This window comes from Bufo bufo, chromosome 6 (assembly GCF_905171765.1).
Source record: "Bufo bufo chromosome 6, aBufBuf1.1, whole genome shotgun sequence".
NCBI lineage: Eukaryota > Metazoa > Chordata > Amphibia > Anura > Bufonidae > Bufo > Bufo bufo.
In genome coordinates, this window is record NC_053394.1 from 307,113,773 (window position 1) to 307,141,118 (window position 27,346).

Below are 27,346 nucleotides of genomic sequence, written 5' to 3' on the forward strand. Positions count from 1 at the left end.
AGACACTCTGACTGAGCTTCAATCCTTTATTCAGATGGGAGAATCTTCCAGACGGTCAACCATCACTGCAGCACTTCACCAATTTGGGCTTTATGGCAGAGTGGCCAAAAAGAAGCGTTTCCTCAGTAAGAGACACATGAAAGTTTGCATAAAAAAGCACTTAAAGAACTCTGACTTGAGAAACAAGTTTCTCTTGTCTGATGAAACCAAGATTGAACTTTTTGGCGTCAGTTCTAAGCGCCATGTTCGGAGGACACCGGGCACTGTCCAATACCTTCCCTACAGCACATTATGCTGTCGGGTGTTTTTTAGCAGCTGGGACAGGGAGACTGGTCAGGGTTAAGGGAAAGCTCAATGGAGCAAAGGACAGAGCTATTCTTAATGAAAACCTGCTTTAGATAGCTCTGAACCTCAGACTGGGCCGAAGGTTCACCTTCCAACAAGACAATGACCTCAAGCACACAGCCAAGACAATACTGGAGCAGCTTAGGGACAACTCTGAATGTCCTTGAGTGGCCCAGCCAGAGTCCTCACATCTCTGGAGAGACCTGAAAATGGCTGGCCAGCAACGGTCCCCATCCAACTTGACAGAGCTTGAGAGGATCTGCAGAGAAGAATGGCAGAAAATCCCCAAATGCAGGTGTGCAAACCTTGTGTCATCATACCCAAGAAGACTGGAGGCTGTAATCACTGCCAAAGGTGCTTCAACTAAGTACTGAGTAAAGGGTGTGGATACTTATTGTCAATGCAAGATTTTAGTTTTTCCTTTTCAATTAACTAGCAAAGATTTCAAACATTGAGTGACATTTATGAAGACTTGCGTTCACATACCCCAGTTTTGAGTTTCCCTGCGCTGGAGTAATATATGCTTAATTTTTAAGAGGCAGATAAATAATTAATAAATTAGGTGCATCTCTGCTCTGCCATGAGCCAGAATCTGAAGTTTACACCAGCTTGGGGCTGCGTGTACTTTAGCTATAATTTTTGTAAGTTTCTGGCGCAAGTTATAGTAAATCTGGTAGGCTGTGCTAAGCACCGTGCCCCCCTGTAAAGCTCTGCCTATTTTCTCGCCACTTCAGAAACATGGAGAGGAGTTTAAAAACTCTCAAATTATGTACATATGCCCTGCTCCATAATTTGTGACTTTTTTATTTATATTACATTTTTAATTTTAGCACAAGGTTGTAACATAAAATGTGAAAAAAAGAGTCTAAAGACTTTCCAAATATGCTGTATATTGTACCCAATGTCAGCATAAAATTCAAACAATTTGCATCAGTTTTCCTGGATCTCCCATATTGTTATTATCAAAACTAACAGAAAACCATCATTGTTGCCTAGAGCAACCAATCAGAACTTCGCTTTCATTTCTTAAACAGTTGTGAAAAATAAAAGCTGCACTGTAATTGGTTGTCATGAGCAACACTGTACACCTGCACTGAACAGTGTACACCGTGAGGCGTTTGGTGGAGAATGTGACAGACTGAACTCGGCTCTGAGTTAATATTCTCTGGATAGTGATGCTTATATTGTCCACCAGGCCGGTACCAGCGTTACCAGGAAAACTTCCCTTTCACATCGGCTGCACTGATGAGTTCATTGAGCAGAGGCGACAGGGACTTCAGCAGTTTTTGGAACAGTAAGTATTAAGGTAGCAATGTACCCCAGTGAGGGGTTAGATTTTCTGGTGCCCGCATGGGGTGTGTTTTTCACTGGTGTCCTAAGAACAAAACTTCACAAAGGATAAATGAAATATGCAATTTGACCCATGCTGTGCTAAATTTAACAAAATGGCATACAGTATAAGGCCGCTTTCACATCTACAGCACTGCGATCTGGCCGCCTGTTCCAGCATAGCATGCCGGGAATCAGCTGGACACAAACCGCAGACTGCATTTTTGGTGGAATGCGGACAGATCTCCGCCCGGACCCCATTGTACTTTATGGGGCTGGTGGGCATTCCGGTTGCATCCGGACAATTCTGGCAATACACACCGAAGATGTGAAAGTAGCCTAATGCATGTATATTTGCCATTCACACTACACCCACTTGCACCACCTCATGGCCGTTACACCATTATTGTTTGCCCAAAAATAGGTCAATGCAGGAGCAAATTGTGTTGTGTTGTTTTTCAGATCTTTCAAACATGTCACAAAACATGATTAAGGGCTCATGCACACAAACGTATTTTCTTTTTGTGTATTTTTTGCGTACCCTATGCGGAACCATTTATTTCAATGGGTCCGCAAAAAAAACAAAAAACGGATGTCCGTTCTGCAAAAAAATAGAACATGTGCTATTATTGTCCGCATTACTGACAAGGCTAGGACTGTTCCATTAGGGGCCCGCTGTTCCGTTCCGCAAAATATGGAATGCACACAGACGTCTTCCGAATTTTTTGTGAGCCCTAACATTCTAAATTTGTTCCCCCCTGCTTGTGTCATATTTCTAATGCACATTGCTCCACTGTTATGGTGTAGCTTATTCGATGTTAGGGGCAGAATTTATGTGATCTTATCGGAGATCCTCCTCTGATGTGCAGCTCCATGCGTTGCCTACAGCCCTCACCTAGTGCCGGACTAACTAGTGTTCACAGGGAGGGGGCAGCAGCTTCCTATCAATATTCTGCGTCTCTCCCCGCCAGCTAGTCAGCTCTCTATTGCCATGGCAACCACTCCAGTCAGTGATTGGAGGAAAAGACGTACGGAGAAGATAAGGAGCAGCTGCCATTTCCTTTCTCGGACTGCATCTCAATTACAATTCAGTTCCCTGTGGACACTATACGGAGTGAAACCTCTCCAAAACACCACCTCTTTAAAGGGAACCTGTCACCGGGATTTTGTGTGTATAGCTGAGGACATGGGTTGCTAGATGGCCGCAAGCACATCCGCAATACCCAGTCCCTATAGCTCTGTGTGCTTTTATTGTGTAACAAAAACTGATTTGATACATATGCAATTAACCTGAGATGAGTCCTGTACGTGAGATGAGTCAGGGACAGGACTCAACTCAGGTTAATTTGCATATGTATCAAAATGCACAATAAAAGCACACAGAGCTGAGGGGACTGGGTATTGCGGATGTGCTAGCGGCCATCTAGCAACCCATGTCCTCAACTCTATACACAACATCCCGGTGACAGGTTCCCTTTAAAGTGAATCTGTCAGCTGCTAAACTACAGGAAGCATTGTATAATGTAAAGATCGCAGAGTCCGATTTATGTAATTTGTATATTTATACTTACTGCCATTCCAACATTGTGCTCCGGAAAAGCAGCATTAAAATGCATTGGGAGGACTACTCTTGCAGTCCTCTCCATTATGTAGGGGTGTTCATAAGTCCTCTCAGTGCATTTTTCTGCTATTCTGGAATGCCAGTAAGTATACATAGTCAGGTCCATAAATATTGGGCCATCGACAGAATTCCAACATTTTTGGCTCTATACACCACCACAATGGATTTGAAATGAACAAGATGTGCTTTAACTGCAGACTGTCAGATTTAATTTGAGGGTATTTACATCCAAATCAGGTGAATGGTGTAGGAATTACAACAGTTTGCATATGTGCCTCCCACTTGTTAAGGGACAAAAAGTAATGGGACAATTGGCTTCTCAGCTGTTCCATGGCCAGGTGTGTGTTATTCCCTCATTATCCCAATTAAAATGAGCAGATAAAAGGTCCAGAGTTCATTTCAAGTGTGCTATTTGCATTTGGAATCTGTTGCTGTCAACTCTCAAGATGAGATCCAAAGAGATGTCACTATCAGTGAAGCAAGCCATCATTAGGCTGAAAAACACAACAAACCCATCAGAGAGATAGCAAAAACATTAGGCATGGCCAAAACAACTGTTTGGAACATTCTTAAAACGAAGGAACGCACCGGTGAGCTCAGCAACACCAAAAAGATCCGGAAGACCACGGAAAACAACTGTGGTGGATGACTGAAGAATTCTTTCCCTGATGAAGAAAACACCCTTTACAACAGTTGGCCAGATCAAGAACACTCTCCAGGAGGTAGGTGTATGTGTGTCAAAGTCAACAATCAAGAGAAGACTTCACCAGAGTGAATACAGAGGGTTCACCACAAGATGTAAACTATTGGTGAGCCTCAAAAACAGGAAGGCCAGATTAGAGTTTGCCAAACAACATCTAAAAAAGCCTTCACAGTTCTGGAACAACATCCTATAGAGAGATGAGACCAAGATCAACTTGTACCAGAGTGATGGAAAGAGAAGAGTATGGAGAAGGAAATGAACTGCTCATGATCCTAAGTAGGGGTGGGCGATATATGCGATATAAATATGATCGTGCTCTCGGCGCAGACCATGTTCTCCTGAGCCGGCCCGGCACAGTGGAGGGAGAAGGAGGGAGTCCCTCCCTCCCTCTCCACTGTGCGCGGCTGCCGCTGACCACCAATGAGAACAGAGTAGGAGGAGGAGGGGAGGGACTGTGGCCACTGCGCCACCAATGAATGTGCCGGCCATATTCGGGCCCCTATGACTGCACGCTGCGATCCGCCGCAATTAACCCCTCAGTTGAGGAGTTAATCGCGCGGATCACAGCGTCCTGTCAGAGGTCGGGTGCCGGGAATGTTCTTCAGTCTCTGCATTGGTGGCAGTGGGCAGTAACCGATCGGTTACCATGGCAGCCAGGAGTCACGCTACTGAAGTCCTGGCTGCCATGGTATGTTAGTGAGCAGCAGTATACTCACGTGCGCCGTGGCCGCCGGTCGCTCCGTCTTCTGTCTGTGCGACGCATTGCTAATGCTTATAGCATTAGCAATGCGCCGCACAGACCTCTGAGAAGAAGGAGCGTCCAGCGGCCACGGCACACGTGAGTATAATGCTGCTCACTAACATACCATGGCAGCCAGGACTTCAGTAGCGTGACTCCTGGCTGCCATGGTAACCGATCGGAGCCCCAGCATTACACTGCTCGGACTCCGATCGATCGGAACTGCCCACTGCCACCAATGATTAATACTGGGGAGGGAGGGGTGGGTTTGAGTTACCAGAGGGGGCTGATAAGAGGGAGAGGCTGGGGGGCACATGAGAGGCTGGGGGGCACATGAGAGGCAGGCTCTCTGCCATGGCCAGCTCCCTGTTGTTGTGTGCACAAAGCACAGGGCAGCAGGGAGAGTGTAAAGTCCTATTCACCCTAATAGAGCTCTATTAGGGTGAATATGACAAGGGTTCTAGCCCTTAAGGAGGCTAATACACTGGGAACACTTAAACAACACAATGTAACTCCAAGTCAATCACACTTCTGTGAAATTAAACTGTCCACTTAGGAAGCAACACTGAGTGACAATCAATTTCACATGCTGTTGTGCAAATGGGATAGACAACAGGTGGAAATTATAGGCAATTAGCAAGACACCCCCAATAAAGGAGTGGTTCTGCAGGTGGTGACCACAGACCACTTCTCAGTTCCTATGCTTCCTGGCTGATGTTTTGGTCACTTTTGAATGCTGGCGATGCTTTCACTCTAGTGGTAGCATGAGACGGAGTCTACAACCCACACAAGTGGCTCAGGTAGTGCAGCTTATCCAGGATGGCACATCAATGCGAGCTGTGGCAAGAAGGTTTGCTGTGTCTGTCAGCGTAGTGTCCAGAGCATGGAGGCGCTACCAGGAGACAGGCCAGTACATCAGGAGACGTGGAGGAGGCCGTAGGAGGGCAACAACCCAGCAGAAGGACCGCTACCTCCGCCTTTGTGCAAGGAGGAACAGGAGGAGCACTGCCAGAGCCCTGCAAAATGACCTCCAGCAGGCCACAAATGTGCATGTGTCTGCTCAAACGGTCAGAAACAGACTCCATGAGGGTGATATGAGGGCCCGACGTCCACAGGTGGGGGTTGTGCTTACAGCCCAACACTGTGCAGGACGTTTGGCATTTGCCAGAGAACACCAAGATTGGCAAATTCGCCACTGGCGCCCTGTGCTCTTCACAGATGAAAGCAGATTCACACTGAGCACATGTGACAGAGTTTGGAGACGCCGTGGAGAACATTCTGCTGCCTGCAACATCCTGCAGCATGACCGGTTTGGCATTGGGTCAGTAATGGTGTGGGGTGGCATTTCTTTGGAGGGCCGCACAGCCCTGCATGTGCTCGCCAGAGGTAGCCTGACTGCCATTAGGTACCGAGATGAGATCCTCAGACCCCTTGTGAGACCATATGCTGGTGCAGTTGGCCCTGGGTTCCTCCTAATGGAGGACAATGCTAGACCTCATGTGGCTGGAGTGTGTCAGCAGTTCCTGCAAGACGAAGGCATTGATGCTATGGACTGGCCCTCCCGTTCCCCAGAACTGAATCCAATTGAGCACATCTGGGACATCATGTCTCGCTCTATCCACCAACGTCACGTTGCACCACAGACTGTCCAGGACTTGGCAGATGCTTTAGTCCAGGTCTGGGAGGAGATCCCTCAGGAGACCGTCCGCCACCTCATCAGGAGCATGCACAGGCGTTGTAGGGAGGTCATACAGGCACGTGGAGGCCACACACACTACTGAGCCTCATTTTGACTTGTTTTAAGGACATTACATCAAAGTTGGATCAGCCTGTAGTGTGTTTTTCCACTTTAATTTTGAGTGTGACTCCAAATCCAGACCTCCATGGGTTAAAAAATTTGATTTGCATTTTTTTTTTTTTTGTGTGATTTTGTTGTCAGCACATTCAACTATGTAAAGAACAAAGTATTTCAGATGAATAGTTAATTAATTCAGATCTAGGATGTGTTATTTTTGTGTTCCCTTTATTTTTTTGAGCAGTGTAGTTATTAACCACTTACCGTCACACTAACGCCGAAAGGCGTCATCTCTGCGGCGCTCCCAGGTCACACTAACGCCGATTGGCGTCATCTCGCGTGAGCCGAGATTTCCTGTGAACGCGCGCACACAGGTGGCGATCGTTCGATGGCAGGCTGGAGATGTGATTTTTTTAACCCCTAACAGGTATTATTAGACGCTGTTTTGATAACAGCGTCTAATATACCTGCTACCTGGTCCTCTGGTGGTCCCTTTTGTTTGGATCGACCACCAGAGGACACAGGCAGCTCAGTAAAGTAGCACCAAACACCACTACACTACACTACACCCCCCCCCTGTCACTTATTAACCCCTTATGAACCACTGATCACCCCATATAGACTCCCTGATCACCCCCCTGTCATTGATCACCCCCCTGTCATTGATCACCCCCCTGTAAGGCTCCATTCAGAGGTCCGTATGATTTTTACGGATCCACTGATACATGGATCGGATCTGCAAAACACATACGGACGGACGTCTGAATGGAGCCTTACAGTGGGGTGATCAATGACGGGGGTGATCACCCAATATAGACTCCCTGATCACCCCCCTGTCATTGATCACCCCCCTGTCATTGATCACTCCCCTGTAAGGCTCCATTCAGACGTCCGTATGTTTTTTACGGATCCACGGATACATGGATCGGATCCGCAAAACACATACGGACATCTGAATGGAGCCTTACAGGGGGGTGATCATCCCATATAGACTCCCTGATCACCTTCCTGTCATTGATCACCCCCCTGTAAGGCTGCATTCAGATGTCCGTATGTTTTTTACGGATCCACGGATACATGGATTGGATCCGCAAAACACATACGGACATCTGAATGGAGCCTTATAGGGGGGTGATCAATGACAGGGGAGTGATCATCCCATATAGACTGCCTGATCACCCCCCTGTCATTGATCACCCCCCTGTAAGGCTGCATTGAGATGTCCGTATGTTTTTTACGGATCCACGGATACATGGATCGGATCCGCAAAACACATACGGACATCTGAATGGAGCCTTATAGGGGGGTGATCAATGACAGGGGGGTGATCACCCCATATAGACTCCCTGATCACCCCCCTGTCATTGATCACCCCCCTGTAAGGCTCCATTCAGACATTTTTTTGGCCCAAGTTAGCGGAAATTATATATTTTTTTCTTACAAAGTCTCATATTCCACTAACTTGTGTCAAAAATAAAATCTCACATAAACTCACCATACCCCTCACGGAATCCAAATGCGTAAAAATTTCGGAAAGAAGACACCCCAAGGTATTCGCTGAGGGGCATATTGAGTCCATGAAAGATTGAAATTTTTGTCCCAATTTAGCGGAAAGGGAGACTTTGTGAGAAAAAAAAAAAAAAAAATCAATTTCCGCTAACTTGTGCAAAAAAAATATAATTTCTATGAACTCGCCATGCCCCTCATTGAATACCTTGGGGTGTCTTCTTTCCAAAATGGGGTCACATGTGGGGTATTTATACTGCCCTGGCTTTTTAGGGGCCCTAAAGCGTGAGAAGAAGTCTGGGATCCAAATGTCTAAAAATGCCCTCATAAAAGGAATGTGGGCCCCTTTGCGCATCTACGCTGCAAAAAAGTGTCACACATCTGGTATCGCCGTACTCAGGAGAAGTTGGGCAATGTGTTTTGGGGTGTCATTTTACATATACCCATGCTGGGTGAGATAAATATCTTGGTCAAATGCCAACTTTGTATAAAAAATGGGAAAAGTTGTCTTTTGCCGAGATATTTATCTCACCCATTGCCCAACTTCTCCTGAATACGGCGATACCACATGTGTGACACTTTTTTGCAGCCTAGGTGGGCAAAGGGGCCCACATTCCAAAGAGCACCTTTCGGATTTCACAGGTCATTTACCTACTTACCACACATTAGGGCCCCTAGAATGCCAGGGCAGTATAACTACCCCACAAGTGACCCCATTTTGGAAAGAAGACACCCCAAGGTATTCCGTGAGGGGCATGGCGAGTTCCTAGAATTTTTTTATTTTTTGTCACAAGTTAGCGGAAAATGATGATTTTTTTTCTTACAAAGTCTCATATTCCACTAACTTGTGACAAAAATAAAAACTATGAACTCACTATGCCCATCAGCGAATACCTTGGGGTGTCTTCTTTCCAAAATGGGGTCACTTGTGGGGTAGTTATACTGCCCTGGGATTCTAGGGGCCCTAATGTGTGGTAAGTAGTTTGAAATCAAAATCTGTAAAAAATGGCCGGTGAAATCCGAAAGGTGCTCTTTAGAATTTGGGCCCCTTTGCCCACCTAGGCTGCAAAAAAGTGTCACACATGTGGTATCTCCGTACTCAGGAGAAGTTGGGCAATGTGTTTTGGGGTGTCATTTTACATATACCCATGCTGGGTGAGATAAATATCTTGGTCAAATGCCAACTTTGTATAAAAAAAATGGGAAAAGTTGTCTTTTGCCAAGATATTTCTCTCACCCAGCATGGGTATATGTAAAATGACACCCCAAAACACATTGCCCAACTTCTCCTGAGTACGGAGATACCACATGTGTGACACTTTTTTACAGCCTAGGTGGGCAAAGGGGCCCACATTCCAAAGAGCACCTTTCGGATTTCACCGGCCATTTTTTACAGATTTTGATTTCAAACTACTTACCACACATTTGGGCCCCTAGAATGCCAGGGCAGTATAACTACCCCACAAGTGACCCCATTTTGGAAAGAAGACACCCCAAGGTATTCGCTGATGGGCATAGTGAGTTCATGGAAGTTTTTATTTTTTGTCACAAGTTAGTAGAATATGAGACTTTGTAAGAAAAAAAATAAAAAGAAAAAAATCATCATTTTCCGCTAACTTGTGACAAAAAATAAAAAGTTCTATGAACTCACTATGCCCATCAGCGAATACCTTAGGGTGTCTACTTTCCGAAATGGGGTCATTTGTGGGGTGTTTGTACTGTCTGGCCATTGTAGAACCTCAGGAAACATGACAGGTGCTCAGAAAGTCAGAGCTGCTTCCAAAAGCGGAAATTCACATTTTTGTACCATAGTTTGTAAACGCTATAACTTTTACCCAAACCATTTTTTTTTTTTACCCAAACATTTTTTTTTTATCAATGACATGTAGAACAATAAATTTAGAGAAAAATTTATATATGGATGTCGTTTTTTTGGAAAAATTTTACAACTGAAAGTGAAAAATGTCATTTTTTTGCAAAAAAAATCGTTAAATTTCGATTAATAACAAAAAAAGTAAAAATGTCAGCAGCAATGAAATACCACCAAATGGAAGCTCTATTAGTGAGAAGAAAAGGAGGTAAAATTCATTTGGGTGGTAAGTTGCATGACCGAGCAATAAACCGCTAAAGTTGTGAAGTGCCGATTTGTAAAAAAGGGCCTGGTCACTAGGGGGGTATAAACCTGTGGTCCTTAAGTGGTTAAATAAAAAGTAAAAAAAAAAAAAAAGTTTAAACACCCCCCCTCCCCCAAATATAGAAAACAATATATCGCGATATATATATCGCATATCGCACATGCTTAAAATTATATCGCAGTATAGATTTTAGGCCATATCGCCCACCCCTAATCCTAAGCATACCACCTCATCAGTGAAGCATGGTGGTGGTAATGTCATGGCGTGGGCATGTATGGCTACCAATGGAACTGGTTCTCTTGTATTTATTGATGATGTGACTGCTGACAAAAGCAGCAGGATGAATTCTGAAGTGTTTCGGGCAATATTATCTGCTCATATTCAGCCAAATGCTTCAGAACTCATTGGACGGCGCTTCACAGTGCAGATGGACAATCACCCAAAGCATACTGCAAAAGCAACCAAAGAGTTTTTTAAAGGAAAGAAGTGGAATGTTATGCAATAGCCAAGTCAATCACCTGACCTGAATCCGATTGAGCATGCATTTCACTTGCTGAAGACAAAACTGAATGGGAAAATGCCCCAAGAACAAGCAGGAACTGAAGACAGTTGCAGTAGAGGTCTGGCAGAGCATCACCAGGGATGAAACCCAGTGTCTGGTGATGTCTATGCGTTCCAGACTTCAGGCTGTAATTGACTGCAAAGGATTTGCAACCAAGTATTAAAAAGTGAAAGTTTGATTTATGATTATTATTATGTCCCATTACTTTTGGTCAGGGTGGATAAAAATCTATTTTTTTATTTTTTTTTTTTTAATCTAAAAAATCTGATTTTTTTAAAAAAATTTTAATCTGATTTTTATTTTTATTTAAATCGATTTTTTTTAAAATATAAAATGCTTTTTGAGGAAAATATATTACCATCCAAAGGTTATTCCATCATGAAATAAAAGTTAGTTTTTTAATTATGTAGAATAAGGCTGTATATGTTTAATTTTTGGGGTAAATAAATTCCATTAATCCATTCACAATGTCATGCTCTTCCAGAGGTTTTTGTAAGATTATTGGTCAGTTTCTCTGCCAACAAGATATTATCACAGATGCTTGGTTTACTTTTGCAGTTCTCAAAACTGAATTTGACTCAGCAGAGATCACATGCCTCTTCTTCACAGCAAAAATGTTATAACATGAACAGAGTTGAGAAAAAGACCTTAATCCTAACTTCTACAAACCTATGAATACAGAATCAATCTAATTAAACTAATATGAAAAGTTTTTATTCTAAAAATCTTCATCTACTTGCATATTATAAGTTATACCAGCAAGAATTAGTCTTTATGTACAAAACTATGATTTAAATCAAGCCTTACTGACTAGTGATTTAAATCAAATCCACCCTGCTTTTGGTCTCTTAACAGGTGGGAGGCACATATGCAAACTGTTGTAATTCCTACACCGTTCACCTGATTTGGATGTAAATTCCCTCAAATTAAAGCTGACAGTCTGCAGTTAAAGCACATCTTGTTAGTTTCATTTCAAATCCATTGTGGTGGTGTATAGAGCCAAAAATGTTAGAATTGTGTTGATGGCCCAATATTTATGGACCTGACTGTATTAATACTGCATCATCAGACTCGGATGCAACATTTACACTTTACAATTCCTAATGTATTTTGGGGATGTTTTAAAGCCAACAGATTGGCCTCCTTGAGGTAGAGTACTCTATCTTATGTGTACTGGCCCTCTTCTTTGATAGGACCACCCTATCTAGAAGGTGAGCGTTCCCTACAATGTGGGTGGTCTTTAAAGAGGATTCATTGTCTATAAAAGGGCTGGTATCCAGATTCTATTAAATCGGTATGTTAATGGTAAATGGACAGCAGCAGCACAGTGCTTGTAATAGTGATTTTCATTGCCTGGAACACCCTGTGCAAGACAAAGGGTCTTCAGGGCCTTCATTCTCTGATCCCACCAATCATAATATTATGGCATATCCTAGTGATAAGTTATTCAGTGATAAAGCCTGTGTCGCCTATATGTAATGATAATTAAAGCGGTTGTCCAAGTTCAGAGTTGAACCCGGACATACTCCCATTTTCACCCAGACAGCCCTCCCTGATATGAGCATCATATGATTTCATGCTCCAATGCACTCTGAATCGCGCAGGGCAAGAGAGAGCATCGGAGCATGAGATGCTAATATCAGTTGGCCGGAGGGGTGAAAATAGGGGTATGTCTGGGTTCTTCTCTGAACCTGGACAACGCATTTAAAAGGGTTCTGGCCAGCAGCCAAGATGGCTAGACGCATCTGAGCGGAGCTCCGAGGCTGGCACTGCACTACCGGGACAAATCCTGCAGATTTCAAGAGATGTAAGGTCTCCAACAGCTCATTGCGATTCCTGAGGGTGTGATATACTGACCTGCCAGCAAGAAATCCCGAGAAATATCCTGAGCGGGCACCGGAGCGAGCAGAGTCGGGACCAGTGTGACGAGGGGGAGGAAGGAGGCTGAGCTGCGGGCATACAGAGCGCTGTGGCACATGAGACAAGGTGAGAGGAGCGGGGAAAAGCAGAAGGAACATCGAAAAGGAGGAGAGAAAGTAGGAATCGCGAAGCGAATATTATTCAGAGCTCTGCTGTAGTAGAGGACGGGTCGCGATTGAAGCTGCGCTCCTCCAATAGTTTTCCCACCAAACGGCCATATTGGGAGCTCCACCTTGGTGCCAGGAGAAAGAAAGAACCCCGGTCAGCACAAAACTTACCCACATTGAAGCCCACTGACAACCCTGTGCTACAAAGTACAGCTAGGCTCCCTCACACACAGATTAAGGGTTAACCCCAGATTGCCCGGACGAGATACACCCATAGAAACATAAGCCAGCTCCATAGAAAGGACTTGCCAGATCCACTGGCAGCTGTAGAACTCACAAGAAAACACACTGCGATATATTAGCCCCAGACACAAATATACTCGCTGTCTATTACTCCATAATCGATCATAACAATGGGGCCACAAAAAGCACCAAGTGCTGCGGACAAATTAAAAGAATTTGCCAGACAACCTGCTGATATTTTGCGGTCACCTCTACTGCAGAGGAATATGCATACCAGAGCCAGCACTGTACCAGATATAACAGCTCCTATGAATTATTATTGGGAACACTACACATTCTATTCCAAATCAAAACATGAAGAAAAATATATCAAATTTGTGTTGTTCCTCTAAAAAAAAAATTGGAGAAAAGTGAATATTAGACTGTTCAAAAATATAGCAGTGTTTGTATTCTTCTTTACAAACTCAAACATTCACTATATAAACTGAAAAATGTTTGAAGATTTTGCTTTCCTTTGAATCACTTAACTAATATTTAGTTGTATAACCACTGTTTCTGAGAACTGCTGTACATCTGTGTTGCATGGAGTCAACCAACTTCTGGCACTTGTGAACAGGTATTCCAGCCCAGGATGATTGGACTACATTCCACAGTTTTTCTCTGTTTCTTGGTTTTGCCTCAGAAACTGCATTTTTGATGTCACCCACAAGTTTTCTATTGGATTAAGATCCGGGGATTGGGCTGGCCACTCCATAATGTCAATCTTGTTGGTCTGGAACCAAGATGTTGCACATTTACTGGTGTGTTTGGGGTCGTTGTCTTGTTGGAACACCCATTTCAAGGGCATTTCCTCTTCAGCATAAGGCAGCATGACCTCTTCAAGTATTCTGGTATGCAATAAATAGGCCCAACACTATAGTATGAGAAACATCCCCATATCATGATGCTTGCGCCACCATGCTTCTCTGTCTTCACAGTGTACTGTATCTTGAATTCAGTGTTTGGGGGTCGTCTGACAAACTGTCTCCGGCCACTAGACGCAAAAAGAACAATCTTACTTTCATCAGTCCACAAAATGTTGCACCATTTCTCTTTAGGCCAGTCAATGTGCTCTTTGGAAAATTGTAACCTCTTCAGCACATGTCTCTTTTTCAACAGTGGGACTTTGCAGGGGCTTCTTGCAGATAGCTTGGCTTCACATTGGCGTCTTCTAATTGTAACAGTACTCACAGGAAACTTTAGACCTTCTTTGATCTTCCTGGAGCTGATTGTTGGCTGAGTCCTTGCCATTTTGGCTATTCTTCTATGCATTTGAATGGTAGTTTTTGGCTTTCTTCAAAGTCTTTCAGGTTTTGGTTGCCATTTTAAAGCATTTGCGATCATTTTAGCTGAGCAGCCTATCATTTTCTGCACTTCTTTATTAGTTTCCGCCTCTCCAATAAACTTTTTATTCAAGGTACGCTGTTCTTCTGAACAGTGTCTGGAACGACCCATTTTCCTCAGAATTTCAGAGAGAAATGCACCGTAACCAGCATGTACACCATTTGCTGCCTTCCTTAAATAAGGGCAATAATTGCCACCTGGAAAATGCAAATGTGATCGCACACTACATCCAGCACTCTGCCCTCCATGCTGGATGAGACATTGGTTTATATTTTGGCCAAAGCATAGTAAGCCACTCACCGCGTCAAGGCTGTCTCATGAGTGGTCCCTAACTCTTGTTCCTACCTGTTCATGGGCCATGACAGCCACATAAAATCCAGGGAATGCAGGTCAGCATGCAAGCCAAGTACACTTTGCTTGTAACCCCGTCCGGTGCCATTACAGCTTTCATCGGATCCAGGGATGCAAGTACCAACATGCATGCTGAACCCACCATATACTTCTCCTGGAGCCAAATGGCTAATGGTAGGTTCTATACAAGCAGACTCAGTTTTATACTGACTTTAAAACCAGCCTCAAGGACAGATTAACTGGTCAGGTGTGCAATGACTCCAAGGAGATCGCCACGCCTCCAATATATACTACAAAGAAAAAAATAAGGGGTTGGGTCAGCACAACCTGCCTGTAGGTGCAGATCGCTATGGCGAAATACATGTACAAACGGAAAATGCAAATGTGATCGCACACTACATCCAGCACTCTGCCCTCCATGCTGGATGAGACATTGGTTTATATTTTGGCCAAAGCATAGTAAGCCACTCACCGCGTCAAGGCTGTCTCATGAGTGGTCCCTAACTCTTGTTCCTACCTGTTCATGGGCCATGACAGCCACATAAAATCCAGGGAATGCAGGTCAGCATGCAAGCCAAGTACACTTTGCTTGTAACCCCGTCCGGTGCCATTACAGCTTTCATCGGATCCAGGGATGCAAGTACCAACATGCATGCTGAACCCACCATATACTTCTCCTGGAGCCAAATGGCTAATGGTAGGTTCTATACAAGCAGACTCAGTTTTATACTGACTTTAAAACCAGCCTCAAGGACAGATTAACTGGTCAGGTGTGCAATGACTCCAAGGAGATCGCCACGCCTCCAATATATACTACAAAGAAAAAAATAAGGGGTTGGGTCAGCACAACCTGCCTGTAGGTGCAGATCGCTATGGCGAAATACATGTACAAACGGAAAATGCAAATGTGATCGCACACTACATCCAGCACTCTGCCCTCCATGCTGGATGAGACATTGGTTTATATTTTGGCCAAAGCATAGTAAGCCACTCACCGCGTCAAGGCTGTCTCATGAGTGGTCCCTAACTCTTGTTCCTACCTGTTCATGGGCCATGACAGCCACATAAAATCCAGGGAATGCAGGTCAGCATGCAAGCCAAGTACACTTTGCTTGTAACCCCGTCCGGTGCCATTACAGCTTTCATCGGATCCAGGGATGCAAGTACCAACATGCATGCTGAACCCACCATATACTTCTCCTGGAGCCAAATGGCTAATGGTAGGTTCTATACAAGCAGACTCAGTTTTATACTGACTTTAAAACCAGCCTCAAGGACAGATTAACTGGTCAGGTGTGCAATGACTCCAAGGAGATCGCCACGCCTCCAATATATACTACAAAGAAAAAAATAAGGGGTTGGGTCAGCACAACCTGCCTGTAGTGGCGATCTCCTTGGAGTCATTGCACACCTGACCAGTTAATCTGTCCTTGAGGCTGGTTTTAAAGTCAGTATAAAACTGAGTCTGCTTGTATAGAACCTACCATTAGCCATTTGGCTCCAGGAGAAGTATATGGTGGGTTCAGCATGCATGTTGGTACTTGCATCCCTGGATCCGATGAAAGCTGTAATGGCACCGGACGGGGTTACAAGCAAAGTGTACTTGGCTTGCATGCTGACCTGCATTCCCTGGATTTTATGTGGCTGTCATGGCCCATGAACAGGTAGGAACAAGAGTTAGGGACCACTCATGAGACAGCCTTGACGCGGTGAGTGGCTTACTATGCTTTGGCCAAAATATAAACCAATGTCTCATCCAGCATGGAGGGCAGAGTGCTGGATGTAGTGTGCGATCACATTTGCATTTTCCGTTTGTACATGTATTTCGCCATAGCGATCTGCACCTACAGGCAGGTTGTGCTGACCCAACCCCTTATAATTGCCACCTGTTTTTCAAAGAATGAATGATCTCACTAATTTAACTCCACACTGCTATTATTTTGAACATGCCCTTTCAATTAGTGATTCAATTACACAGAATCAGCAGCATGCATGTCATAACTGTTGGGTCTGTTGGATTTCTATTACTCTACTACACCTGCTAGTAAATTATTTATCATGTAGAAATATCATTTCTACCAAAAACAGTGATTGATCAGGTTAGTGATGTCTGACTGCTATTATTTTGAACACAACTGTATATCTCGCATAGAAGACGCTACCGCCACGGTTCCCAGATCCATTTCTGACCTTAACACTAAAGCGGAGCTCTGGAAACAGAAAGCAGATGATCTAGAAAATAGGCTCCGTAGAAATAACATCAGAATCATCGGCTTGCCTGAAAGAGTGGAAGGCCGCACACCTGACAAATTTTTGGAAACCTGGATGAAAGAACATTTTCCAGATGCTTATTTCTCGTTAGCCTTTGCAGTGGAAAGAGCTCATAGAGTACCGGCAAAACCACCTCCACCTGGAGCCCCTTCTAGACCTATGCTCGCAAGAATCCTCAATTGCAAAGACAGAGATAAGATATTGGCTCTTGCCAAGAGAAAACAAGAAATCAAATACGACCAGTATCCATATTCCAGGATTTTTTTGGGGAACTGCAGAAACGAGTCACCTTTATAGATGTCAAGCGACGCCTGAGAGAAGCCAACATACCATACTCCATGGCCTATACTGCAAAACTACGAGTGGTGGAGGGCGACCAAGCAGTATTTTTTACCTCCCCTGGAGAAGCCACTGAATGGCCAGCTATGAGGCAAAGATCACCAACACGCTGAGACTCCTGACAGAGCCTAAGGGTGGATCATCGATCGGCGCCAATAGACTGGCTAGGATAAGTTGAATGGTTTCAGCTATAGTTAATTACAGTTTCTGTTTGCACCTATATACATATAAGCTAAGGCCTCTTTCACACTTGCGTTGTCCGGATCCGGCGTGTACTCCACTTGCCGGAATTACACTCCGGATCCGGAAAAACGCAAGTGTACTGAAAGCATTTGAAGACGGAACCGTCTTCCAAATGCGTTCAGTGTTACTATGGCACCCAGGACGCTATTAAAGTCCTGGTTGCCATAGTAGTAGTGGGGAGCGGGGGAGCGGTATACTTACCGTCCGTGCGGCTCCCGGGGCGCTCCAGAATGACGTCAGAGCGCCCCATGCGCATAGATGACGTGATCCATGTGATCACATGATCCATGAGCTTGGGGCGCCCTGACGTCACTCTGGAGCGCCCGGGGAGCCGCACGGACGGTAAGTACACTGCTCCCCACTCCCCACTACACTTTACCATGGCTGCCAGGACTTTAGCGTCCCGGCAGCCATGGTAACCACTCTGAAAAAGCTAAATGTCGGATGCGGCAATGCGCCGAAACGACGTTTAGCTTAAGGCCGGATCCGGATCAATGCCTTTCAATGGGCATTAATTCCGGATCCGGCCTTGCGGCAAGTGTTCCGGATTTTTGGCCGGAGCAAAAAGCGCAGCATGCTGCGGTATTTTCTCCGGCCAAAAAACGTTCCGTTCCGGAACTGAAGACATCCTGATGCATCCTGAACGGATTTCTCTCCATTCAGAATGCATTAGGATAATCCTGATCAGGATTCTTCCGGCATAGAGCCCCGACGACGGAACTCTATGCCGGAAGACAAGAACGCAGGTGTGAAAGAGCCCTAACACTGTTGAGAGACACCATACATACTTATACAGTTTATCATAGTAGTGGCCACAGCCGGCATGCCAATGTCAAAACATCAAGACAGAGGCATCCCGGTTGACTGGCCTTTAGTCTGGTTAGAGACAGGTTATACCAGACGTAATATATAAGTTTACAAGATTTTAAATGTTTGCGAACATGGGTTGTTCAATTTGTTCACAGTTGTTTCGGTTACCCATTGTTAACCACATTACTACAGTTGCAAGAAAAAGTATGTGAACCCTTTGGAATGATATGGATTTCTGCACAAATTGGTCCTAAAATGTGATCTGATCTTCATCTAAGTCACAACAATAGACAATCACAGTCTGCTTAAACTAATAACACACAAAGAATTAAATGTTACCATGTTTTTATTGAACACACCATGTAAACATTCACAGTGCAGGTGGAAAAAGTATGTGAACCCTTGGATTTAATAACTGGTTGAACCTCCTTTGGCAGCAATAACTTCCACCAAACGTTTCCTGAAGTTGCAGATCAGACGTGCACAACGGTCAGGAGTAATTCTTGACCATTCCTCTTTACAGAACTGTTTCAGTTCAGCAATACTCTTGTGATGTCTGGTGTGAATCGCTTTCTTGAGCGTCATGCCACAGCATCTCAATCGGGTTGAGGTCAGGACTCTGACTGGGCCACTCCAGAAGGCGTATTTTCTTCTGTTTAAGCCATTCTGTTGTTGATTTACTTCTATGTTTGGGTCGTTGTCCTGTTGCAACACCCATCTTCTGTTGAGCTTCAGCTGGTGGACAGATGGCCTTAAGTTCTCCTGCAAAATGTCTTGATAAACTTGGGAATTCATTTTTCTTTTGATGATAGCAATCCATCCAGGCCCTGACGCAGCAAAGCAGCCCCAAACCATGATGCCCCCACCACCATACTTCACAGTTGGGATGAGGTTTTGATGTTGGTGTGCTGTGCCTCTTTTTCTACTCACATAGTGTTGTGTGTTTCTGCCAAACAACTCAACTTTGGTTTCATCTGTCCACAGAATATTTTGCCAGTACTGCTGTGGAACATCCAGGTGCTCTTGTGTAAACGTGCAGGAATGTTTTTTTGGACAGCAGTGGCTTCCTCTGTGGTATCCTCCCATGAAATCAATTCTTGTTTAGTGTTTTACGTATCGTAGATTCGCTAACAGGGATGTTAGCATATGCCAGAGACTTTTGTAAGTCTTTAGCTGACACTCTAGGATTCTTCTTCACCTCATTGAGCAGTCTGCGCTGTGCTTTTGCAGTCATCTTTACAGGACGGCCACTCCTAGGGAGAGTAGCAGCAGTGCTGAACTTTCTCCATTTATAGACAATTTGTCTTACCGTGGAATGATGAACAGCAAGGCTTTTGGAGATACTTTTATAACCTTTTCCAGCTTTATGCAAGTCAACAATTCTTAATCATAGGTCTTCTGAGAGCTCTTTTGTGCGAGGCATCATTCACATCAGGCAATGATTCTTGTGAAAAGCAAACGCAGAACTGGTGTGTGTTTTTTTTTTTTTATAGGGCAGGGCAGCTGTAACCAACACCTCCAATCTCATCTCATTGATTGGACTCCAGTTGGCTGACACCTCACTCCAATTAGCTCTTGGAGATGTCATTAGTCTAGGGGTTCACATACTTTTTCCACCTGCACTGTGAATGTTTACATGGTGTGTTCAATAAAAACATGGTAACATTTAATTATTTGTGTTTTATTAGTTTAAGCAGACTGTGATTGTCTATTGTTGTGACTTAGATGAAGATCAGATCACATTTTATGACCAATTTGTGCAGAAATCCATATAATTCCAAGGGGTTCACATACTTTTTCTTGCAACTGTATATATGTCACTACAGCCATTGCAGAAAGTGCAGCCCCTGATATAGGCACCATGGCCGACTTAAAAATCCTATCATGGAATGTCAGAGGATTGGGTTCCCCACAAAAAAGATCAATGGTGTTTGCTTTCATTAGACATTCCAGACCGCAAATTCTGTGCCTCCAGGAGACACATCTACTACCTAACACCTCTGGGGCCCTGAAGAGGCCATGGGCACAATGGGCCGCACACTCATATCATACCTCCTCTTCAAGAGGGGTGTCCCTGCTAATACATAAACAACTACACTGGGAGGTAAAAGAACTCGTCACAGATACAGAAGGCAGATATGTCTTTGTTCATGCTCTTATTGATAATGTACAGTACGTCTTACTAGGTATTTATAATTCTCCCCTAGGTTCTATGCAGGTCCTACACCTAGCAGCTACCTTTGCAGCAACATACCCCCATGCAAAAGTAATATGTATGGGAGATTTAAACATGATGTTAGACTTCTCGTTTGATGTTAGACCAACTCCTAGATGCGGCAGACCATTTAAATACAGGAAATATCTTGAAACTCAATAGATTCTTAGCTGAATTCAGATGGTTTGATTTATGGAGAACTAAACATCCCGATTCTAGGGTGTATTCATGTCATAGTAGTGGGTGCGACTCCTTAACCAGGATAGATTACATGCTAGGCAATGGACTAACACTGTTAAATATCAGATCCATGACATATCTACCCATATCAGATCACTCCCGAATACTAGGCATGTTAATTCGCAGAGCTCCTTCAATAATGTACAAGATGAATATACACCCGTTCTGGCTGAGCCTTATGGGTTCAACAGATGGGACCTCATACCAACTGCAGGAATTCTTGAATGCACATGTTGATGAACCCAATCTGGCTTTGGTGTGGGACACTCTAAAGGCGTTTCTGCGTGGGACATTACACTCTAACATAACATACATTAAAAAAGACACTAAACGCTCCAAAATAGAGCTAGCATCTCAGTGCACCGCGTTGGAGCAACAATACATTAGTCACCAGACTGATGCCAATAGGACGACTTGGCTCCAGGCGGGCAGACAATATCTCGCGGTACTTAAAGACAAAGCAAAAAAATAAATTCTGGAAAAAAAAAACTGCTTTTGAATTAGGCAACCAATCAGCTAAGCTACTTGCTCAACTGATCAGACATTAGAGTGAGAAATAGTAACGCTATACATGGAGTGATCATGGGAGAGAGGGAAGTCTGGATTGGACTATATGCAGATGACATGATCCTATACATGTCATCACCTGATTCGTCTCTCAGAGGCACGGTGGCCCTGATTTAAGAGTCTATTCAGGTCTGAGAATCAGCTGGGAAAAATCTGTTTACATGCCTCTGGGTAAGTCAGATTGGAAAGGTCCGTCCCATGTTGCCCAATTAAAAGTAGTGGACACATTTAAATACTTAGGAGTGAAGATCACTAAACAATACTCTCGGGCTATATCTCTCAATATCTGCCCCTTAATTGATCACATACGGAATAAAATGTAAAAGTTGGAAACCGCTACCCATATCAGTGGAAGGGCGCACCAACCTAATTAAAATAATACTGCTCCCTAAAGTCCTGTATGCAGTTCAGCACTCAAACACACATACCCAAATCGATATTCAAAGAATTAGACTCTATGACTAGAACCTTCATTTGGGGCAGTTCACGGGCTAAACTCTGTTTGGATACACTGAAATGTCCCAAAACAGAAGGAGGAATGGCTTTACCAGACTTTTTTATTTATTATTTAGCTGGTCAGTTAAAGCTTATTAATACATGGTATACAACAGAAGACATGCCTACCTCAGAGTACATTTTATCACTATACCTAAACTGTAGCACTTTGTGGTCGGTTTTGGAGGGGTCCCCAAGATTCCAGAGACCATTGTTGCCTATACACAAACTGGGCTAGACGGCGTGGAAGGAGGCTAAAACATTGCCCAATTTCACTGAAGTAGTTTCGGACATACCTTTATGGGATAATCCATCTTTACCGCAGGTACAGGTGGTAATGGAAGCAGATAGATGGAAAACAGCGGGGACAAATACCCTTGGAGATGTACAGTACAGACCAAAAGTTTGGACACACCTTCTCATTCAAAGAGTTTTCTTTATTTTCATGACTATGAAGGCATCAAAACTATGAATTAACACATGTGGAATTATATACATAACAAACAAGTGTGAAACAACTGAAAATATGTCATATTCTAGGTTCTTCAAAGTAGCCACCTTTTGCTTTGATTACTCCTTTGCACACTCTTGGCATTCTCTTGATGAGCTTCAAGAGGTAGTCCCCTGAAATGGTCTTCCAACAGTCTTGAAGAGTTCCAAGAGATGCTTAGCGCTTGTTGGCCCTTTTGCCTTCACTCTGCGGTCCAGCTCACCCCAAACCATCTCGATTGGGTTCAGGTCCGGTGACTGTGGAGGCCAGGTCATCTGGCGCAGCACCCCATCACTCTCCTTCATGGTCAAATAGCCCTTACTTTCAAAGTTTTCCAAATTTTTCGGCTGCCTGACTGACCTTCATTTCTTAAAGTAATGATGGCCACTCGTTTTTCTTTACTTAGATGCTTTTTTCTTGCCATAATACAAATTCTAACAATCTATTCAGTAGGACTATCAGCTGTGTATCCACCTGACTTCTCCTCAACGCAACTGATGGTCCCAACCCCATTTATAAGGCAAGAAATCCCACTTATTAAACCTGACAGGGCACACCTGTGAAGTGAAAACCATTTCAGGGGACTACCTCTTGAAGCTCATCTAGAGAATGCCAAGAGTGTGCAAAGCAGTAATCAAAGCAAAAGGTGGCTACTTTGAAGAACCTAGAATATGACATATTTTCAGTTGTTTCACACTTGTTTGTTATGTTTGTTATGTATATAATTCCACATGTGTTAATTCATAGTTTTGATGCCTTCAGTGTGAATCTACAATTTTCATAGTCATGAAAATAAAGAAAACTCTTTGAATGAGAAGGTGTGTCCAAACTTTTGGTCTGTACTGTATATGATGTTTGAAACTGTCACAAAAGTACAATATTCCTCGTATTCTTTTCATATTTAAGACTTAGGGCAGCCTTGCAGAGTAAGTACCCAACCAACAGCACTAGAATCTCCAAATATCCACTTATAGGAGTTGTCAAAACCCAGGGTCCCAGGGGATTAGTATCGGCAATCTACTCACACCTAGTATGCACAAAGATCAAGACAAATCTCCTTCCAGTAATAGATACAGTGAATATAAAAAGTCTACACACCTCGGTTAAAATGTCAGATTTCTGTGATGTAAAAAAATGAGACAAAGATAAATCATTTCAGAACTTTTTCCACCTTTTAATGTGACCTATAAACTGTACCACTCAATTGAAAAACAAACTGAAATCTTTTAGGTGGAGGGAAGAAAACAAAAAAAAACTTAAATAATGTGGTTGTGCACACTTATAACTGGGGATGTAGCTGTGTTCAGAATTAATCAATCGCATTCAAAATCATGTTAAATAGGAGTCAGCATACACCTGCCATCATTTAAAGTGCCTCAGATTAACCCCAAATAAAGTTGCTCTAGTTGGTCTTTCCTGAAATTTTCTTAGTTGCATCCCACAGCAAAAGCCATGGTCCACAGAGAGCTTCCAAAGCATCAGAGGGATCTCATTGTTAAAAAGTATCAGTCAGGAGAAGGGTACAAAAGAATTACCAAGGCATTAGATATACCATGGAACACAATGAAGACAGTCATCATCAAGTGGAGAAAATATGGCACAACAGTGACATTACCAAGAACTGGACGTTCCTCCAAAATTGATAAAAAGACAAGAGGAAAACTGGTCTTGGAGGCTACCAAGAGGCCTACAGCAACATTAAAAGAGCTGCAGAATATCTGGCAAGTACTGGCTGTGTGGTACATGTGACAACAATCTCCCGTATTCTTTATATGTCTGGGTTTATTGGGTAGAGTGGCAAGACGAAAGCCTTTTCTTACGAAGAAAAACATCCAAGCCAGGCTACATTTTGCAAAAACACATCTGAAGTCTCCCAAAGGCATGTGGGAAAAGGTGTTATGGTCTGATGAAACCAAGGTTGAACTTTTTGGCCATAATTCCAAAAGATATGTTTGGCGCAAAAGCAACACTGCACATCACCAAAAGAACACCATACCCACAGTGAAGCATGGTGGTGGCAGCATCATGCTTTGGGGCTGTTTTTCTTCAGCTGGAACTGAGGCCTTAGTTAAGCTAGAGGGAATTATGAACAGTTCCAAGTACCAGTCAATATTGGTACAAAACCTTCAGGCTTTTGCTAGAAAGCTGAACATTAAGAGGAACTTCATCTTTCAGCATGACAACGACCCAAAGCATACATCCAAATCAACAAAGGAATGGCTTCACCAGAAGAAGATTAAAGTTTTGGAATGGCCCAGCCAGAGCCCAGACCTGAATCTGATTGAAAATCTGTGGGGTGATCTGAAGAGGACTGTGCACAGGAGATGCCCTCGCAATCTGACAGATTTGGAGTGTTTTTGCAAAGAGTGGGCAAATCTTGCCAAGTCAAAATGTGCCATGCTGATAGACTCATACCCAAAAAGACTGAGTGCTGTAATAAAATCAAAAGGTGCTTCAACAAAGTATTAGTTTAACCACCTCAGCCCCCCTAGCTTAAACACCCTTAATGACCAGGCCACTTTTTACACTTCTGCACTACACTACTTTCACCGTTTATTGCTCGGTCTTCTCACTAATAGAGCTTTCATTTGGTGGTATTTCATTGCTGCTGACATTTTTACTTTTTTTTGTTATTAATCGAAATTTAACGAAATTTTTGCAAAAAAATGAAATTTTTCACTTTCAATTGTAAAAATTTTCCAAAAAAAACGACATCCATATATAAATTTTTCTCTAAATTTATTGTTCTACATGTCTTTGATAAAAAAAAATGTTTGGGTAAAAAAAAAAAATGGTTTGGGTAACAGTTATAGCGTTTACAAACTATGGTACAGAAATGCGAATTTCCGCTTTTTGAAGCAGCTCTGACTTTCTGAGCACCTGTCATGTTTCCTGAGGTTCTACAATGCCCAGACAGTACAAACACCCCACAAATGACCCCATTTCGGAAAGTAGACACCCTAAGGTATTCGCTGATGGGCATAGTGAGTTCATAGAACTTTTTATTTTTTGTCACAAGTTAGCGGAAAATGATTATTTAAAAAATAATAATTTGTGGAATACCTTGGGGTGTTTTCTTTCCAAAATGGGGTCACTTGTGGGGTAGTTATACTGCCCTGGCAATTTAGGGGCCCTAATGTGTGGAAAGTATTTTGAAATCAAAATGTGTAAAAAATGACCTGTGAAATCCTAAAGGTGCTCTTTAAAATGTGGGCCCCTTTGCCCACCTAGGCTGCAAAAAAGTGTCACACATCTGGTATCGCCGTACTCAGGAGAAGTTGGGCAATGTGTTTTGGGTAGAGTTGAGCGAACACCTGGATGTTCGGGTTCGAGAAGTTCGGCCGTACTTCCCGTAAATGTTCGGGTTCGGGATCCGAACCCGAACCGAACTTCGTCCCGAACCCGAACCCGAACCCCATTGAAGTCAATGGGGACCCGAACTTTTGGGCACTAAAAAGGCTGTAAAAACAGCCCAGGAAAGAGCAAGAGGGCTGCAAAAGGCAGCAACATGTGGGTAAATCCCCTGCAAACAAATGTGGATAGGGAAATGAATTAAAATTAAAATAATAAAAATGAACCAATATCAATTGGACAGAGGTCCCATAGCAGAGAATCTGGCTTCACGTCAGCAGAGAATCAGTCTCTTCATGCCATAGCAAAGAATCTGGCTTCATGTCAGCAGAGAATCAGTCTCTTCATGCCATAGCAAAGAATCTGGCTTCATGTCAGCAGAGAATCAGTCTCTTCATGCCATAGCAGAGAATCTGGCTTCATGTCAGCGCAGAATCAGTCTTCATGTCATAGCAGAGAATCAGGCTTCACGTCACCCACCACTGGAACAGGCCACTGTCACACATTTAGGCCCCGGCACCCAGACAGAGGAGAGCGGTCCCGTAACAGAGAATCTGGCCTTATGTCAGCGCAGAATCTGTCTTCATGTCATAGCAGAGAATCAGGCTTCACGTCACCCACCACTGGAACAGGCCACTGTCACACATTTAGGCCCCGGCACCCAGACAGAGGAGAGCGGTCCCGTAACAGAGAATCTGGCCTTATGTCAGCGCAGAATCTGTCTTCATGTCATAGCAGAGAATCAGGCTTCACGTCACCCACCACTGGAACAGGCCACTGTCACACATTTAGGCCCAGGCACCCAGGCAGAGGAGAGAGGTCCCGTAACAGAGAATCTGGCCTTATGTCAGCGCAGAATCTGTCTTCATGTCATAGCAGAGAATCAGGCTTCACGTCACCCACCACTGGAACAGGCCACTGTCACACATTTAGGCCCCGGCACCCAGGCAGAGGAGAGAGGTCCCGTAACAGAGAATCTGGCCTTATGTCAGCGCAGAATCTGTATTCATGTCATAGCAGAGAATCAGGCTTCACGTCACCCACCACTGGAACAGGCCACTGTCACACATTTAGGCCCAGGCACCCAGGCAGAGGAGAGAGGTCCCGTAACAGAGAATCTGGCCTTATGTCAGCGCAGAATCTGTCTTCATGTCATAGCAGAGAATCAGGCTTCACGTCACCCACCACTGGAACAGGCCACTGTCACACATTTAGGCCCAGGCACCCAGGCAGAGGAGAGCGGTCCCGTAACAGAGAATCTGGCCTTATGTCAGCGCAGAATCTGTATTCATGTCATAGCAGAGAATCAGGCTTCACGTCACCCACCACTGGAACAGGCCACTGTCACACATTTAGGCCCCGGCACCCAGACAGAGGAGAGGTTCATTCAACTTTGGGTTGCCCCGCAATATAATGGTAAAATGAAATTAAAAATAGTATTGAATGAGGAAGTGCCCTGGAGTAGAATAATATATTGTTAAGGGGAGGTAGTTAATATCTAATCTGCACAAGGGATGGACAGGTCCTGTGGGATCCATGCCTGGTTCATTTTTATGAACGTCAGCTTGTCCACATTGGCTGTAGAC

The 27,346-nt window shown here is 43.9% G+C and overlaps 1 protein-coding gene across 2 annotated transcripts in view; it reads left to right on the forward strand.

The window, feature by feature from the left end:
• Nucleotides 1-27,346, forward strand: part of SNX11 (sorting nexin 11) — a 61,042-nt gene that overhangs the window by 20,441 nt on the left and 13,255 nt on the right. For both annotated transcript variants that reach the window (XM_040435602.1, XM_040435601.1), the window contains one exon: nucleotides 1,541-1,639. In XM_040435602.1, coding sequence (XP_040291536.1) covers nucleotides 1,541-1,639 — 99 coding nt within the window. The remainder of the gene's footprint in view (nucleotides 1-1,540; nucleotides 1,640-27,346) is intronic.